At 37.9% G+C, this 18,284-nt stretch overlaps 1 protein-coding gene across 1 annotated transcript; it reads left to right on the forward strand.

Annotated features, from left to right (window-relative positions):
• Positions 1 to 734: 734 nt before the first annotated feature.
• On the forward strand, positions 735 to 7,967 carry PTGS2 (prostaglandin-endoperoxide synthase 2). The gene is made up of 10 exons (XM_045982051.1): positions 735 to 906; positions 1,811 to 1,927; positions 2,049 to 2,192; positions 2,865 to 3,008; positions 3,422 to 3,603; positions 4,224 to 4,307; positions 4,414 to 4,660; positions 4,957 to 5,243; positions 5,630 to 5,777; positions 5,918 to 7,967. Exons 1-10 carry the CDS (start codon positions 855 to 857, stop codon positions 6,325 to 6,327), a joined length of 1,815 nt encoding a protein of 604 aa, XP_045838007.1. The 5' UTR covers positions 735 to 854; the 3' UTR covers positions 6,328 to 7,967.
• Positions 7,968 to 18,284: the final 10,317 nt, after the last annotated feature.

The following is an 18,284-nucleotide window of genomic DNA, read 5'->3' on the forward strand; positions in this document are numbered from 1 at the left end:
ACTGCTAAGCAGCAAATTGTGGAGAGGAATTCACATTTACAGATAATGTAAACTGACGATAGCTCTTATAGTTCATTCGGCCAAATAAAAAAAGCGTAATGTATGTATGTACTCTATATGCTCTAGGTTATGGGTCGTCACTGAAATCATGACGTTTGAAATACATGACGTGTAGAACAGTCTTTTTTGGCCCAGTCTGTCCAGACTGTGACTCCTCGGCCCCCTAAGACCTGGGGATGAGACACGGGGAGGGCCGCGCAGGGAGATTCCCTGCGCTCTGGGACCTCCGGCCGCTCGGATTCCCGGAGAGGAAGCATTATATTCTCGCTCCCGCAGTGGGATCCGCTGAGGCACCGGCTCTCTAAAATTCCGGGTCAAAAGACTGGGAGAAAGGGAATCTGGAGCAAATTGCACTCTGGAGCTGAGGAACTGGGGGAGGAGAACCAGATCGCAGCGGGGCTGGGGGTGGGGGAGTGAGGGAGGCTACTCGTTTTGCACCCGCCTTGGGGAAGCCGAGGGCAGCTTCCCAGGTTTCCGATTTTCTCATTTGCGTGGGTAAAAAATCCTGCCTTCTTACGCAATTATTTAAATAGACAGGGGGAGGGGGGAGAGTTGTGGGGGGGGTTAGAGTTCTAAAAAGGCGGAAAGAAACAGTCATGCCGTCACGTGGGCTTAGTTTTTACGCATAAAAGGAAGGTTCTCTCCGTTAGCTTCCAGTTGTCAAACAACTTGCAGCGAGTGTCAGGATTTCGCTGGTGACTTCGCACAGCGCCTGCTCCAGCTCTGCAGCCGGGAGCACAATTACGGCAACGCCTCCGCCCGCCCGCGCTCCGCCCGCCGCCGTCGCTGCCGCGATGCTTGCCCGCGCCCTGCTGCTCTGCGCCGCCCTGGCGCTCAGCGGTGCAGGTGGGTACCTGGCGCCCCGCAGCGGGGACTCCTCGGTTCGGTAATTCCCGCTAAGGTTCCGCTGACCTCCCGGATCCTCCCGGTACTTTGAAGAGTCCGGGAGAGGAGACGATGTTTGACTTGGGTACAGAGTTTGGACCATTAGAGTCCAAAAGAACTGGGTGGACACCCCAGCTTTGCCACCAGCTCTGATCAGCCTGAGCCGGCTACTTAAGCGGTGTGCGCTACTTTTCTCATCTGCTAAATAGGGACAGTGATACTAATTTGCAGATTGTCATGATAAGACAGGATCGATCAGTAATATATGTGAAATGTTTGTGTGGGGTGCCTACTGTTCGGGATTGGGAGCCATTGTTTTAAATACTCTATTTAGTGCTTTCCTAACTCAGGAAAGCCCAGGTTTTTGTTTTGTTTTGGTTTGGGTTTTTTTTTTTTTTTTTAAGATAAGCAAAATATTTTAACAATAAGCTGTTTTTACACTGAAATTTCCCCTAAATTTGATTAATGTACTAGATACGTCCACTTTAGTTACAAAAATATTACTTCTTTGAGCTCTTCAAAAATGCTAATTTGAACATCTAAAAAGTTTCTAAAGAAAAAACTTGGCAACATCACTTCCCTGGTTGAATATTGTTACTCTTATTTAGAATACAAAGTTGGTATTTCCTTTATAAATTATTAGGTGCCACCTAATAATTTACCTAATATTTAACCTAATAACCTAATAACCTAATGGTAATTTAACCTAATAACCATTGGGTTAAAAAAATTGTTTTCCAATGATTACCTGTATTTTTCTTGAATTTATTTATGTAAAGTTGACCCATACTATGTAAAACAATTAAATGTGTATATCAAGATTAAGAAAGTAAAGAATAACTTACTGTCCTTACTTTTATTGTAGCGAATCCTTGCTGTTCCAACCCATGTCAAAACCAAGGTGTATGTATGAGCATAGGATTTGACCAGTATATGTGTGACTGCTCTCGAACAGGATTCTATGGTGAAAACTGTTCAACACGTAAGTGTGCCCTTGGGTGCCCTTATTTGGACTGGGGATACATGCAATTATCACTTTACACTCTAGTATCTTAAAATGGCTCCTGCTAATCTTCCTTTTTTTTTTTTTCCTCTTTTTGCAGCTGAATTTCTGACAAGAGTAAAATTATTCCTGAAACCCACTCCGAATACAGTGCACTACATACTTACCCACTTCAAGGGAGTCTGGAACATTGTCAATAACATTCCCTTCCTGCGAAATGTAATTATGAGATACGTGTTGACATGTAAGTACAAGTCTCTTAAGGTTTTCAGTTTCCTCAAAGAAAAATGTTCTTTATAAAACTTGATTATTGAGCCTGATCCTGAAATCTGTTTTCAACCTTGTCAAAATAACTTTAAATAGACCTTTTTAGTTTGCCTCCCGTCTTAGTGGCTCAAAATACATCGCAGTCCCATTCAGTTTGGAAAGTTCTGTCTCACAATCAGAATTCTACTTAAATCTTGTACACCTCTTATAAATTCACTGCTCCTGCCAATCCATGAAGGAAGTGTGGTCCAGTTTATTCAATGTCATGGACCACAGGATTGCACCTAGTAAAATAATCTGGTTAATCTGGATTTGGGTCAGCAAGAAAATTATTACTAAAGCATGTGTCTTGCCCAAACATTCCTTCATAGGCCTCTTAAGCGGTAGGTGGATGATTATTTGAAAAATCAAGATGGCTAGATCATGTTTTATGTAAAAGTATATATATTTCATTAAAGATACATTTTAATGAATCATTCTTCCTGATTTTTTTTTTTTTTAAGTACAAGTGGCAGTTAGACTTCAGTGTAACTGTTCTACAGTAGCTTGTCTTTGTTGGAATTAAAGTCAGTCTTTCCTGCCACTTTTACAATAAAAAGGAACATTGATGTGGGCACAAATAAAACAAATTTTTTTCCTTAAATTTCAGCCAGGTCACATTTGATTGAGAGCCCACCAACTTACAATGTGGATTATGGCTATAAAAGCTGGGAAGCCTTTTCTAATCTCTCCTACTATACCAGAGCTCTTCCCCCTGTGGCCGATGACTGCCCAACACCCATGGGTGTGAAAGGTAAGTGTCGGGAGGCAGTCAGAGATGTATCCATTGCAGTAGGGATTGGATTGTTCCCTAGAAAATTCAGCCCTGAACTATCATTTATTTGTTAATAAAAGCATATTGTTTGCTCGTTTAAGGCTATCTTGGAGATTTTTTTCTTAAAGTGTATCTCTGTCAACTATTCATGAAAGTGAATGGACATTGTGGTTTAATGTCTTTACTGTTTTCAAATTGTTTCATTAAAACCAAATTAATACTAGTTAAACAACATGGGTAAAATTAATTCGGTAAGAATGTGTTTCCCCATATCTTAGAACTTCGATTTAGTTTGTAATTCTTTTCTCCTGTAGGTGAGGGAGGCCCCTTAGGAAAGAGATGCTTCCTTGAATTTGTTAATGAATTCTTATCTTAGCTTTCTCATTTTTCAGGCAAGAAAGAGCTTCCTGATTCTAAAGAGATTGTGGAAAAATTTCTTCTAAGAAGAAAATTCATTCCTGATCCCCAGGGCACAAACATGATGTTTGCATTCTTTGCCCAGCACTTCACCCATCAGTTTTTCAAGACAGATCATAAACGAGGGCCAGGCTTCACCAAAGGACTGGGCCATGGGGTAAGACAGAGTTAAAGCGAAATTATAGCAAAAATAACTAAGTGCTGTGTGTGTGTATTTTTGCTACACCGAATTTACCCTCTTCTTAAATGCTCTGTCTATAAAAACCTTAATGGAATTTCCATTTTTGATTCACTGGTTTGGTAAAAATACACATGCACACACACATGCATATAGGCATAATATTTGTAATTTGACTCTTATATTTTTAGTTTAAAATATCAGCACTGCAAAAAGTGGTGTCTTAAAACATATTTGTACTCTGATTATGATGCTTAAATATTATATGAGATTTTTGCAGCATTCTTATCCCTTGGAGTTCAGTGACAGTTTCAATTTGACAGTAAGAATTTTAGATCAGTAATACATTTTTTGATGCTTATTAAAAGAAATGCCATATAGCTATAGTGAAGCATATAACATACTTAAAACTCCATATGAGATACTAAATACCTTTCAACACAAGAGACATAGGTTTGTAGTATCAGTGGATAAACAAATTTAGTATTTTTTGACTTTGAGAAAAAAAGTGTTTTATCAAATTATTTAATGATAAATTATATTATAGACACTTTACAAACTTCAGCAACAACAAATCAAAATTTTTCCATCTCTTCTAGGTGGACTTAAGCCATGTTTATGGGGAAACTTTGGATAGACAACATAAATTGCGCCTTTTCAAGGATGGAAAAATGAAGTATCAGGTTCGTTCTATTTGAATATTAAGAATTAGTTATGACTCGTGACTTAGCTGTATTTAGAAACTTCTACTGATTAAAATGTAATATTTTTGTTACCCTTGTTCTTTAGGTAATCGATGGAGAGGTGTATCCTCCCACAGTCAAAGATACTCAGGTGGAGATGATCTACCCACCCCATGTTCCTGAACACCTGCGGTTTGCTGTGGGCCAGGAAGTCTTTGGGCTGGTGCCTGGTCTGATGATGTATGCCACAATCTGGCTGCGGGAACATAACAGAGTGTGTGATGTGCTGAAACAGGAGCATCCAGAGTGGGATGATGAGCGTCTGTTCCAGACGACCAGGCTCATATTGATAGGTAAGCAAGAGGAAAAATAATTTAAATGCAACTCTCCTCCGCAGAGAAAACGAACTTGCTACCTTTGATATGTTTTAACTAATTCTGGGAGAACATGGTGAATGTAAAATCACATGCTCCCTATTAATTCAATCCTTGAATTATAAATATTAGTAATATAAATACCTTTTGTGTTGATAGTTTAGAGGACAAAATAGAAGTGAGAGAATAGCGGATTCACAAAATTCCATTTCAGTTGCGTGAAAGTTGGCAATCAGAGAATTATTGCTCTAAATGTCTTTATTTTGTGTAAATAGGAGAAACCATTAAGATTGTGATTGAAGACTATGTACAGCACTTGAGTGGCTACCACTTCAAGCTGAAGTTTGACCCAGAGTTGCTTTTCAACCAACAATTCCAGTACCAAAACCGTATTGCTGCTGAGTTTAACACGCTCTACCACTGGCATCCCCTTCTGCCTGACACCTTGCAGATTGATGACCAGGAGTACAACTTCCAACAGTTTGTCTACAACAACTCTATACTGCTGGAACATGGGCTTACCCAGTTTGTGGAATCATTCAGCAGGCAAATCGCTGGCAGGGTAAGCCTTGTTACTGAAAAACAAAACAAAGGACTACTCAGTCACTAGAATTTCCACCATCAAAATGATTTTTCTCTTAAACTTACTGAAGGAGTAATATTTTGCTAGTCATTTCTCTTGAAAACAGAAGTCTACCATTTTTTTGAAAAGTCTAAGCATAAAAAAGTCTAAACTTAGTCTATGGCTATCAAATAGCGATATAGTCATGGCTTAAAAATATCTAAATAATCTGTAGATTATAGAGATAAATCTTTCTAACGGTGGATAATTAGATCTTGGGCTGGGAACGTCAGTCCTGTGTACTCCACCCAGGGAATGAGTGCTTTTAAAGTAGAAATCATCATCAAGATGCCTAAAAATGGTGTTCTACGATTTATTTTCCACAGGTTGCTGGTGGTAGGAATGTTCCAGCGGCAGTACAACAAGTAGCAAAGGCCTCAATTGACCAGAGCAGACAGATGAAGTACCAGTCTCTGAATGAGTACCGCAAGCGCTTTCGGCTGAAGCCCTACGCGTCTTTCGAAGAACTTACAGGTGAGAAAGAGTTTTTTGAAGAATCAAGGGTGAAATGGAAACAACAGAGAAGTTGAAAGGAATTGAGTCAAGGGTTAAAGCTTTATTCTTTGGTAAAGTTTTTTACATTGGTTGTATATCTGTCTTTGTCACCTTCACAGGAGAGAAGGAAATGGCTGCGGGGTTAGAGGCCCTTTATGGCGATATTGATGCCATGGAGCTGTATCCAGCCCTCCTGGTAGAAAAGCCTCGTCCAGATGCCATCTTTGGTGAGACCATGGTAGAAATGGGAGCACCATTCTCCTTGAAAGGACTTATGGGTAATCCCATCTGTTCGCCTGACTACTGGAAGCCTAGTACTTTTGGTGGAGAAGTAGGCTTTAAAATCATCAACACGGCCTCCATTCAGTCTCTCATCTGCAATAACGTGAAGGGCTGTCCTTTTACTGCATTCAGTGTTCAAGACCCCCAGCTCACCAAAACAGTCACCATTAACGCAAGCTCTTCACACTCCGGACTAGATGACATCAATCCCACAGTCCTGCTAAAAGAACGGTCCACCGAACTGTAGAAGCCTGTTAATCATATTTATTTATTTATATGAATGATTTCTTTTAACTTAATTATTTAATATTTATGTTAAACTCCTTATGTTACTTAACATCTGTTAAGGAGAAAGGGGTCATACTTGTGAAATTTTCATGTCACTACTTTAAAGATGTCTTCAGGTTAAAGGGGAAAACAGTTGTCATTGTTTTGTAAATGAGTTTGACATCCTTTTACTTGAATTTCAGTTTGTATTATTTATAATAAGAACAAAAGCAAAGGTGTTCGGACATGTAAACTCTGTTCCAAGATGGCAAAATGCTGCAAGTGTTTTTCCGCACTGTCGGGATTTCTAGTGTATCTTCCAGGAAGCATTAGAAGCAACTACCTGCACACTGTTTCTTTTCTTCTGTTAGCCACTGTGCTGGGAGAAACTCTCTTCTGATCAGTTTACTTTTTGTTTTCTTGGTTTTAAAGATCTGAGTTCAGCTTTCTTTGGACTCTGTACTTTCTTATCTGAACTTTCAGAAGTTTTCAGAAAACCTCAACTCAGGACTACTAGTAATTGAGCTCCTCTTAAGAGGAATGAAAAAAAAAAAAAAACCACAGAGCCCTTAAAGGCCTCTACATAGAGGCATTTTACATGAAAGGCAGAGAACTTTATCATTTCAAACTCTGTGTAGCAGAAGAAGCCTACAATGAGACTACTGCCTTACAAAGAACTGTAGGGGGTTGTTGATAGAAGAAAGTTGTATTTCTGTTCTAATGAATGTCCTTTCCTATTTAAAAGCAAAACCAAACAAATCCTGAATAGTTTCTGGGAAGATGTTTCTTTTCCACATCTCATTGTCAACTGACATTTGCTGGTACTGTATACTACTTAATTTATTGAGTATTATTATTTATGTTTTGTTAGGACATTATTATAAACTAGGTTTAAGCTGCAATCATTGATTTTTTTTTCTTTTGCATTGTGTGAGAATCAGTATATCTTTGAGATTAACTCTGAATTAATATGTAAACTATAAGATAAATTATTAAGATTTTTAAATAAATTTTCAGAAACCCAACTCTGGTATATTGAAATATGGAAAGTTGGAATTGATACATAGAAAATTTATCTATATACCAGCCCACAGAGACCACTGTGTCTCATTAGCCTGGATATACTGTAAGACTTACCTCTTACACATTTTTGAAGGACCTATGGATCCTTCATTAATTCATTCAGCTATAACTTATTGAGGGGACATGTGCAGGGCACTATGGATTTTAATATTTTTTTGGTTTTAATATTTTTAAATCAAGCACTGATTACAGATAACATCAGTATTTGTAAATAAGTGAAAAAACATGTCTTTTAGGTAGATTAAGAAAATGAAATTTCATTAAAGGAAATAACTCAGGGGAATTTTTTAAGATTTTATGTTTAAAAACTTTATAGTTAAGAAAGAAATAGTCAATATTAGAAGGGCTTATATAAAAAACTTTTGACTTCACTAATTTAAAGAAAAAAAAAAACTTACATTAACATCATCCTGCTAACTGAACCTGGGAATTTGGAATATATGAACGGTTTGGTGTTTCAGACAAATGTGTATTTAAATTAACTTATGTAAGTGTCGAAACAAATGCCTGTTTATTTTTATACTATTTAAGAATGGAAAAAATCTCTTCTAAAATAAATTTTGACTGTTTCCATATATCTTTGTCCTATGATGTATGATTTCTCTAAAGCACTATATGTATACCCTTGTCTTCTGTCCTATCTGCTCTGGACCTGACGTAATGAATGAAATAGTTCTTCCCTCAGTCATAGAAAGTTTTCCTAGAGGAAGAAGCTGTCCTTTGTTCACTGCAACACTCTATTGGAAAATGTGTGCTTTGTGCTATAGGAAATAGCACATTGTTTTCTTGTTTTCATTGGCTAATCTGGAAGAAAGAAAAAAAATAGAACAAGCATACAGAAGGCAAAGAATAAGATAAGTGGCTAAGGAAGTACAAAATTTTAAGTTCAAAGAACTGGGCAAACCATTGGTACGTGGCTCAGGGGCTTGCACTGTACTCCTAATGCTGATATTTTGGTAATAGCCCTGTCTACCAGGACAACCTATTTAACACCCTTGTGGCTTTTCCCCTCCTTGGTTTTCATTCCTGTGATGGCTTCTTCCGTGTTTCCTATGACTATATACATACCTTGTTTTTATCATCAGTTGCTATACTATTACCAAAATGTTGATTTCAAGCATCTTCTTGACTTACCTTCTTTTTCACCTTAGTACCAACATTTTAACATGTAACTCTGGTTTCATTGAGTCTACTGATTCATTGACCTCTTTACTTTTCATTACCCCATTTATCTCATCTCTTTACAATCGTGCCTTCATTCCTTGTCTACTCTCCCTACATTATACTTAACTGGCACAAGTTTGTTTCAGCCATCCTCCTAATCTGTTTATTTGACTTCTTAGTAGCATTCAGCACAAATGTCTACAGTTTCTCTACTGAAAGATTTTTTTTTCTTGGTTCTTGGTTTGAAACTCTCCTGCTTTTTGCCTTCATGCAGTGCTATTACTCAGATTTAAAAAAAAAAAAATCTCTTCATCCTCCATTGTATCTATAAATTGAAGTGTCTTCATCCCCCTCTTTCTCTGCCGTCTTCCAGGTGAATCCCATCCAAGCTCATAAATTGAAACATTATCACTCCCAAACTTATTTAACCAGAACAATCTCATTGGCAACTTACCCACTCAAATGCAAAAACTTAAATGGTTTATTTTACCAACTTTGCCCACTTCACACCACATACCCGAAATAATAATCATCCAAAGTTAAGGACACCACCATCTCCTTGTTCTCAAGCAGAATCCCCTCTTTTCTTCATGCCCATAGTCAATCACACAGCAATCTTGTTGATCATAACCCACAAACAAATTTTGCACCTGACACTTTTCTCTACTACTACCAACCTAGTTGATGCAATTATCTCTCAATTGGCTTTCCTTCTGTTCTTGCCTCATTCCAAACCATTCTCCTTATTATGATGACAGTGGTCATTTTCAACCATACCTGAGATAATGTTCCTCTCCTGTTTGAAATTTTCTGATGGCGTCCTATTACGCAATGGACAAACCTAAACTCCTTATCCTGTCATAGTGTGTCTCAGTGATCAGTCCCCTGCCTATCTGACCTCATTTACCATAATTTCCTGCCCTTGCTCACTGTGCTCCAGCCACATCTGCTTTCTTCTGATTTGCTCACCAGCAGGGGTTCTCAAGCTGTTGCCCCTGTTTCAAATGATCCTTCTTCAGATTTCCACACCGCTGGGTCCTTTTCGACAGCCAAAGCTTGGCTCAAATTTTCCCTCTCAGGCCTTCTCCAACCACATAAACTAATGCCAACTACGAAAGCTCTTTCATCTTCTTTATGGCATTTATTTCTGTTATTACCTTGATTTGTATGTTTATTTTTTATCTGTGTCCCCTCAGTAGAATTTCATGCCTATGAAAGCAAGGATCTTGTTTGCATTATTCACTGGTCTCAGAACAGTAGTACTTAAAAGGCATTACAAAATATTCAACAAGTGAACAAGAATAAGCCTCATGAAAGAAGAAGAATATGTGGTGATTTTTTAAAATTTGTTTTATTTATTTATTTTTAAATTTTATTTATTTATTTGACAGACAGAGATCACAAGGAGGCAGAGAGAGAGGAGGGGAAGCAGGCTCCCCTCTGAGCAGAGAGCCCAATGCGGGGCTCGATCCCAGGACTCTGAGATCATGACCTGAGCCGAAGGCAGAGGCTTAACCCACTGAGCCACCCAGGTGCCCCAATATGTGGTGATTCTTAAAAGAAGAGTAAGATCTTAGAAGACAGAGATATCCACTCTGGAGAAATAGTTCAGCAGTTTCTTCTAAAACTAAAAATTCTCTTACCATGTACATTAGTTTTTATTGATGCTATGACAAATTACAACAAACTTAATGGCTTCAAACAACACAAATTTATTGTCTACAGTCCTGGAGGTTCAGAAGTAAGAAATAGATCTTACGAGTTAAAATCAATGTGTCAGTAGGGCTGTGTTTCTTCTGGAAGCTCTAGGGGAGAATCTGTCTTTTGCCTTTTCTAGTTTCTAGAGGCTACCTGCATTACTTGGCTTACGGTCCATTTCTTTACCTTCAAAGCTCACAGGGTAGCATCTTCTAATACCTCTGATTCTGATCCTCTTGCCTCTCTCCCATAAGGACCCTTTTTATTACTTTGGGCCCATGAAGATAATCCAAATCCAGGAAAATCTCCTTCCCTCAAGATCCAAAAATTTTTTTCACATATACAAAGTCCCTTGTACCATGAAAGGCAACATATTCACATGTTCTAGAGAGTAGGGCATGGAAATCTTTGGAAGACAATTATTTTACCTCCTACATGATACAATCTAGCATTGTACTCTTGGGTATGTATCCTAGAAAAATAACCTATATTCACATAAAAATCTCTCTATGAAGCTTCATAGCAACTTTATTCATAATAGCACAAAAATGGAAATAATTCAAATATTCTTCAAAAGGTTAATAGTTAAACAAACTGTAGCAAAATGTGGTGTATCCATACCATGGGGTATTATGCAGCAAAACAAATACAACTAATCATACATGGAACAACTTGGATAGAACTCAAGTGAGTTATGCTTAGTGAAAAAAAAGGCAGTCTCTTAAAGTTACCTATTCTGTAATGATGATATGACTATAATGTAAGATGTTAACATCAGAGGAGGTGGTCTGAGGTTGCATGGTACTCCCTCTACATTTCTTTGCAACTTCCTGTGAATTTACAGTTATTTCAAAGTAAAAAGTTAAAAAAAAAAAGGAAGAGATGTCATTCTTGGTGATAAGAACAGGTTTATAGGCCACTTTTGTATCATTTGATTTCCTTGACCCTTATCCAAACTGCCACAATAGACTGTCCTAGAGTGAACATCCAACCAAGCAGGGAAAATAAAATTCTCTCTCCAAAAAATTTAGAGGATGGAGATTCTAAATCAGTCTGACAGTTATGTAGTTGACAATGGTGGCAATACAATTTAATAGATAAACCCCCAAAGTCTTTTCTTTTCTTTTTTTTTTTTTAAGATTTTATTTATTTATTTGACAGAGATCACAAGTAGGCAGAGAGGCAGGCAGAGAGAGAGCGAGGGGGAAGCAGGCTTCCCACAGAGCAGAGAGCCTGATGCAGGACTTGATCCCAGGACCCTGGGATCATGACCTGGGCTGAAGGCAGAGGCTTTAACCCATTGAGCCACCCAGGCGCCCCCTCAAAAGTCTTTTTAATAAATGGTCTGAGAAAATTGAACATCTACATGAAAAGAAGGAAACTCGATTGTACCTCACAACACACACAAATTAATTCAAGATCGTTCACAGATCAAAACTATAAAGCTTTCAGAAAAAATTATGGAATAATATCTTCATGAACCTACAGTAGGCAAAGAGTTTAAGATCCATCAAGTACTAACCCTAAAAGATAAAAAGATTAATGGTTTACTTCATAAAACAAGAAAAGTTGCTCATCAAAAGACAATGCTAGGTAAATGAATAGACATGCCACAGACTCAGAAAATAGTCACAACACACACATCTAACAAGGACTGGAATATAGAATGTATAAATAACTCTAAATAGTAAAAATAATAACTTAGTAAGAATAAGCAAAAGATATAAGCAGAAACTTACTGACATGTGAATATCCAATAAGTACATGAAAATATGGGGGTGCCTGGGTGGCTCAGTGGGTTAAACCTCTGCCTTCAGCTCAGGTCATGATCTCAGGGTCCTGGGATCGAGCCCAGCATCGGGCTCTCTGCTCAGCGGGAGCCTGCTTTCCCCTCTCTTTCTGCCTGCCTCTCTGCCTACTTGTGATCTCTCTCTGTGTGTTAAATAAATAAATAAAATCTTTTTAAAAATATATATAAAAAAAGAAAGTACGTTCAATATCATTAGTCATCAGGGACATGAAAATTAAAACCACAATGAGATAGTACTAGACACTTATTAGATTCATTAAAACTTAAAAGATTAACTGTAATGGTTAATTTTATTTTATTTTATTTTTAAGATATTTATTTATTTATTTGACAGAGATCACAAGTAGAAGCAGGCAGCAAGAGGAGGAAGCAGGCTCCCCACTGAGCAGAGAACCCGATGAGGGGCTCTATCCCAGGACCCTGGGATCATGACCCAAGCTGAAGGCAAGGTGGCCCACTGAACCACTCAGGCGCCACAATTTTATTTTTTTTAATTTAATTTTAATTTTTATCTTTTAAAAGATTTTATTTATTTATTTGACAGAGAGAGACCTCAAGAGAGGGAACACGGCGGGGAAAGTGGGAGAGGGAGAAGCAGGCTCTTTGCTGAGCAGGGGGCCCGATGTGGGGTGTCATCCCAGGAGCCTGCGATCATGATCTGAGCTGAAGGCACATGCTTAAGGACTGAGCCACCCAGGCACCCTGTGATGGTTCATTTTATATGTCAACCTGGTTAAGATATGGTGCCCATTTGGTCAAACGCCAGTCTAGATGCTGCTGTGAAAGAATATTTAAATGTCAGTAACATTGATATCCGTAGACTTTGAGTAAAGCATATCATTCCCCATACTATGGTGAACCTCACTCAATCAGCTGAAAGCCTGAAGAAGCAAAGACTGACATTCCCCCAAAGAGAATTCTCCTTAAGACTGCAATGTAGGAGCTCTACTTGAGTTTTCAGCCTGCCGCCCTGAGAAATCTAGACTTGACATTAATCCCTATCTGAATGTCCAGCCTGCTGGCCAGCCCTGCAGATTTCAGACATCCTAACCTCCACAATCCCTTAAAATATCTGTCCCTGTCTCTCTCTTACTTGTAAAACTGAAGTCTTGATGTTCCCTCACTTTCCTTCTCAATTTTGCAAATAAGCGAGAGATAGAGAAAGACAGGGAAATAGAACCAGTACGTATTATCGGTCCTGGAGAACTGCAACTAATCATTGACAGTACCACATGTTTGCAAATACTGGAATAAATGAGACTCCCATAGTTACTGATGGGAGTGTAAAACATAGCCAGTAGGAAACCAGTCTGGCAGTTTTACATAAACACAAATGGACTCTATGATCTAGCAATTCCACTTCTAGCTATTTACCTAAGAGAATGAATATAAATGTGCACAAAAGACTTGCACAGGAACGCCCACAGCTACCTGATTCATAATACCCCAAACTGAAAACAGGGCCGATTTCCATCAACAAGAGAAGGGATAAGTACGTGTCGGTATCTCCACACAATGGAATGCTATTCATCAGTAAAAAGTAATGAACTGTTGATACAGTCAATAACACGGGTGAATCTGAAAAACATGTAGGATATATACTGTGTGACTGCAGTTATATAAAGTTCTGTAAGGAACTATCTAGAAGGAAAGTAATCAAGAATCATGGTTGAGGGAAGTGGGAGTAGCAAGGATCACCTGGGAAGATGAATAAATAGCAAAGCTTTCTGCAGAAGTCGAGTGGTATGAGTGATGCAGGTGTATCTGTCCTAAAAACTCATTGAATGGTCCACATAACCATGTGCATTTTGATGAATGTAAATTATGCCCCAATAAAAATTGAATATAGGCTGGGTCTGAATTGATAATTCCCAGCAATACTTTTTTTGGTCTACATTTATTTTCTACATATATTTGTTATGTTTTATACTCATCACCATATTGTAAATGTTATTTTTATTCTGCATGACAATCCCATGGAGAAAAAACTGTTAATATCAGTTCACGAAGGTGGAAACAGGTTTAGTACCATTCTGTAACTTACCCAACTACCCACAGAGCTCAAATCTGTTTAATTTCAAATCTCTTTCAACTACGAGGCACAGCATGGACAAAATGGATCCTTTATTAGTATTTCGATAGTTACACAAATATTTCCCAGCTGGAAAAAAGATCAGGTTTTCACCGTGCATTCTTCTTTTCTTGAGAAATAGTACAGGTATATAATTGCATGACTCTATTAAATATAATTGAATAAGGAGATGACATGACTTCCTTCAGTCACTGGAAACATGGGTTTTTAAAATTTTGTCTAACGAGAGACTTACCAACCCTTAAACCACTTCCTTTTGCCTTTAGAGATATGAAAAAATAGCTAAGAAGGGAAGTCAATGAAATGCAAATCTCATATATTTGAGTGCAGCTATTATCATATCTTTCCATTTTCCTTATCAGGAGAAATAATGATATTCCTTTTCTCTCTCTCTCTCTCTCTCTCTTTTTTAGGTTCCATTATTTAAATGTGACTGCTTTGTATCCATTTACCTTCTCTCACACAACTTAACAAACAAGTTAAAACACATAGGCACACACACAGAATTATGTCCTCAGTATCTGCCTTATTCCAAAAAGTTCCATAACTTAAAGTGGGGTCCTACCTTATTTCTGTATCCCTCTTCCTAAAAATATGTGGGCTAGCACCCGTACTTTACGTGTCTTGGATGTACTATACACTAAGTATCCAATTGGGATTGGATTTACTCATTTCCAGCTTATGTAGACTTTTTTCTTTCTAATGTGAAATGTTAGAACTATAGTATGTTAGATCTATAGCAAAGATTAGGTGGCATGTATCTGGGCCACCTTATTATTTATAAAAGAAAATGTTCCTGGCATATTGTAGCCAATTTCTGCACATAGATTTAAGTATGCACATCACTTATACAAAAGCAAATTATTTAATAATTACAACAATTAAACAAGTGAATGAGGAAAATTCAAAGCCAACCACTACAAAGTTAAATAACTGCTATGAATTTTGTGTGCTACAGTTCGTGTAATTTACTCACAAGAAAGCACATTAGGACCTCAATGAAAGACAATTTCTGTTTCGTTGGGAAACTTGCTGGTAGCCTGGTAGTTAGGAAGATTTAAAAAAGAAGTAAAGTAAATACACCCTTCAAAATTAAAATCAAGAGTTATATGTGATTGGCTATTCCATATTTCACACTCCCTGTATAATCACTTTAGTGATTAAGAAACTGTTACCTACCACTTTCAAAACAGACCCTCTGATGTTCCCTCACTCTCCGTCTTTAATAGATAGAGATAGATACCTTTAACATGTGTTAGAACTTATTTAATAATTACATTTTAAGAACTTAATATCATAGACTTAGGAAACTCAGAGCTGCTTTATTTCCTATAGTTATCAACAAAGCTGAGGTTAAAAAAAAAAAAAAAGGTTTGAAATCACAATTGTCCACCAACTCCACCTCCAATTCCAATGTAATATTAAAGACTCAAACTTCAGCAGAGTTTATCCACAGTCTGGCTCTGATGGAGAGAGGAGTGGTTTAAGACAAACAGTAAATGGTTTGGTAAGTCATGCTGCTTTTTAAGCCAGACACAAATCACTACTTTTAAGGACCCTCAATAAACACAACTGGCATTCAAAAGTGATCAGATTGCTTTCACTATAATAATTAATTTAAATGCCTAAATTAAGTAAAATTTATTTCAGCATTCTATGTAAATTCACTCAGAAAAAGAAATGGTCACACTGCCTATGAGCTGAAGCCTTGGTAGAGAAAAGATCATTATTTGATAAAATAAAGATAGCAGAAAGAGTTAGCTTCAGTTTACTTCCCCCATTTCTTTCCTGGATATCTTATCATTGAAACCAAATGGAAGATGATTAAAATCTGAGCTGGTCTTGTGCCTCAGCCCGTAATGCTTCTGCTCCCCCTGCCTCTGCGTCTTTGTGTGAGTGAACTCTACCCAGACAGCACTCACTTGCTCTTTCCCATTCTTGATTGATCCTAATAGGAGAGGTGCAAGCATCATTGCGTGACTTTCCCTGGCTATTACTCAACACCTGTGCACGATGACAACATTCGCAAACACAGGGTGGGATATGTTTTACACACCCTTGAAGGAGTGTTTTCCACTCACATAGTACTCGGAAAGAAGCAAGGAGGAACTACCAAGGGGTAAACAATCTTTCTCTGTAAACAAAACACAGTTGGAGGTGATGCAAAGGACAAGAATGTTTCTTCCACCCACACCCTGAAACCTACTATTAAAATGCAAAATTTCTGTAACATTATCATGGTATATTTTACTTAGGCTCCACTTAACACTATTGAGTAATGTTCTAAACATAGGGTTACTGAAATGCTGTTGAAGTTGGAAGAAGCCAGCTTCGAAGAGAGTGAGTGCCTTTGAATGTTAGAAACAGTATAATTGCATTCAAGCTCCAGCTCTGGGCAATTTAATACCAAGAAGACTGATGCAGCTTTCCCTTTTCCCATATTAATTCTCTTCATTATTTAAAAGGTGATATATATCATAAATATTCTTAAAGTGAATTTGCATAAATAGGTTCATTCAGAATGTGAATTCTATTTAGAAATTTACAGCGTCACTTGAAATAGCTAGAGATATCCATGGAAATTATAAAACAATTGTGAATTCCTAGACTAAATTTACTTAACTCAGATCTTACAGGTCAAGAACATGACTTTTCATGTTCCTAAGGATAATGACATGATAAGGATAATAATTATCCTAAGGATAATGGCTAGATGCTTGCATCCAGAGCATGGGTTTTGGTGTTGGGCACATCTGGGCTCAGCCACTTTTTTTTTTTAAGATTTTATTTATTTATTTGACAGAGAGAGATCACAAGTAGACAGAGAGGCAGGCAGAGAGAGAGAGGGAAGCAGGCTCCCCGCTGAGCAGAGAGCCCGATGCGGGACTCGATCCCAGGACTGGGCTCAGCCACTTTTCGGCAGTGTGGTTAACGAGGGCCTCATGCTCCTTACCTTTAAAAGGTAAAATGGAGACAATAATGCCTACTGTAACTCACAGCAGGTGACTATTCTTTTTTTTTTTCATTTCTCCAGTCATATAATAAATCATGTCAATAATATTTATTTAGAAAATAAATCATAATAAAGTGGAAGTAATTTGAGGCTCTAACATTGACTTTCTGTTACATGAAGAACAGAAATCCCTCTGGGTTTCATTTTCTTCAGTCATACTATGAGAAGTTTTAGAGAAGGCTACATAACTCATCTGACGTCTGACTCCTAAATTAACTTAATATCTACATGTCCTTTGGTAACAATATAGTTCTTTGGCTTTCAGTCAATTTAATGGGTATAAGAGACTGGGAATAAGAAGCTTTACAGCTCAGAAAGGTTTACCCCGTCATACTACTAAAGGAAACCTTACTTGGAGTATTTTTTGCCTTGGTGGTGGTGGTAGACAGAATCATGCCCTCCACCTCAGCAAAGTTGTCCACGTCCTAATTGCCGAAACTGTCATATATTACATAACAAAGGTTGCAGAGGAATGAAGGTTGCTGATCATCTGACCTTAAAATAAAGATTGTCCTGGATTATCTGATGTTATCACAAGGGTCCTGGTCTGTGAAAGAGGGAGGCAGAAGCATCAGTGTCAAAGGGATACAATGTGAGAAGACTCAACCGGCTATTCCTGGCCTTGAAGATGGGTGGAACCAGGGATACAGGAACTTGGGAAGCCTGTAGGAGCTGGAAGAGGCAAGAAAACTTATTTTCCCATAGAACTTCCAGAAAGGAAGGCACACCCTGATTTTAGCCCAGTGTGACCCACTTAGGACTTCTAAACTATAGGCCTATAAGATAAGAAATTTGTATCATTAAAACTACCAAATTGGAGGTAATCTTGTTATAGCAGCAATAGGAAACTAACATATTAGTTAAGGGGGACAAGAGAAGAATAGATTGGGAGTAATGGGACCCACTTCCTAAACTTGAAAGTAGGCACATACATGACTCAATGTAGGTATATATAGATGGTCCCCCTCTTATGATGGTTCCACTTAATGATTTTTCAACTTTATGATGGTGCATTCAGTAGACACTGTACTTCAAATTTTGAATTTTGATCTTTTCCTGAGCAATGCTGTCCTGTGA

The sequence above is a fragment of the Meles meles genome, chromosome 17, assembly GCF_922984935.1.
Source record: "Meles meles chromosome 17, mMelMel3.1 paternal haplotype, whole genome shotgun sequence".
In the NCBI taxonomy this organism is placed as follows: Eukaryota; Metazoa; Chordata; class Mammalia; order Carnivora; family Mustelidae; genus Meles; species Meles meles.

What these genes read in the sequence shown, in the direction of transcription:
- PTGS2 (XM_045982051.1), top strand. Translation starts at nt 855, where the DNA reads ATGCTTGCCCGCGCCCTGCTGCTCTGCGCCGCCCTGGCGCTCAGCGGT. An exon ending in AACACCCATGGGTGTGAAAG is followed by an intron (nt 3,009 to 3,421) that starts GTAAGTGTCGGG and finishes CTCATTTTTCAG; the next exon opens with GCAAGAAAGAGCTTCCTGAT. An exon ending in GTCTTTCGAAGAACTTACAG is followed by an intron (nt 5,778 to 5,917) that starts GTGAGAAAGAGT and finishes TCACCTTCACAG; the next exon opens with GAGAGAAGGAAATGGCTGCG.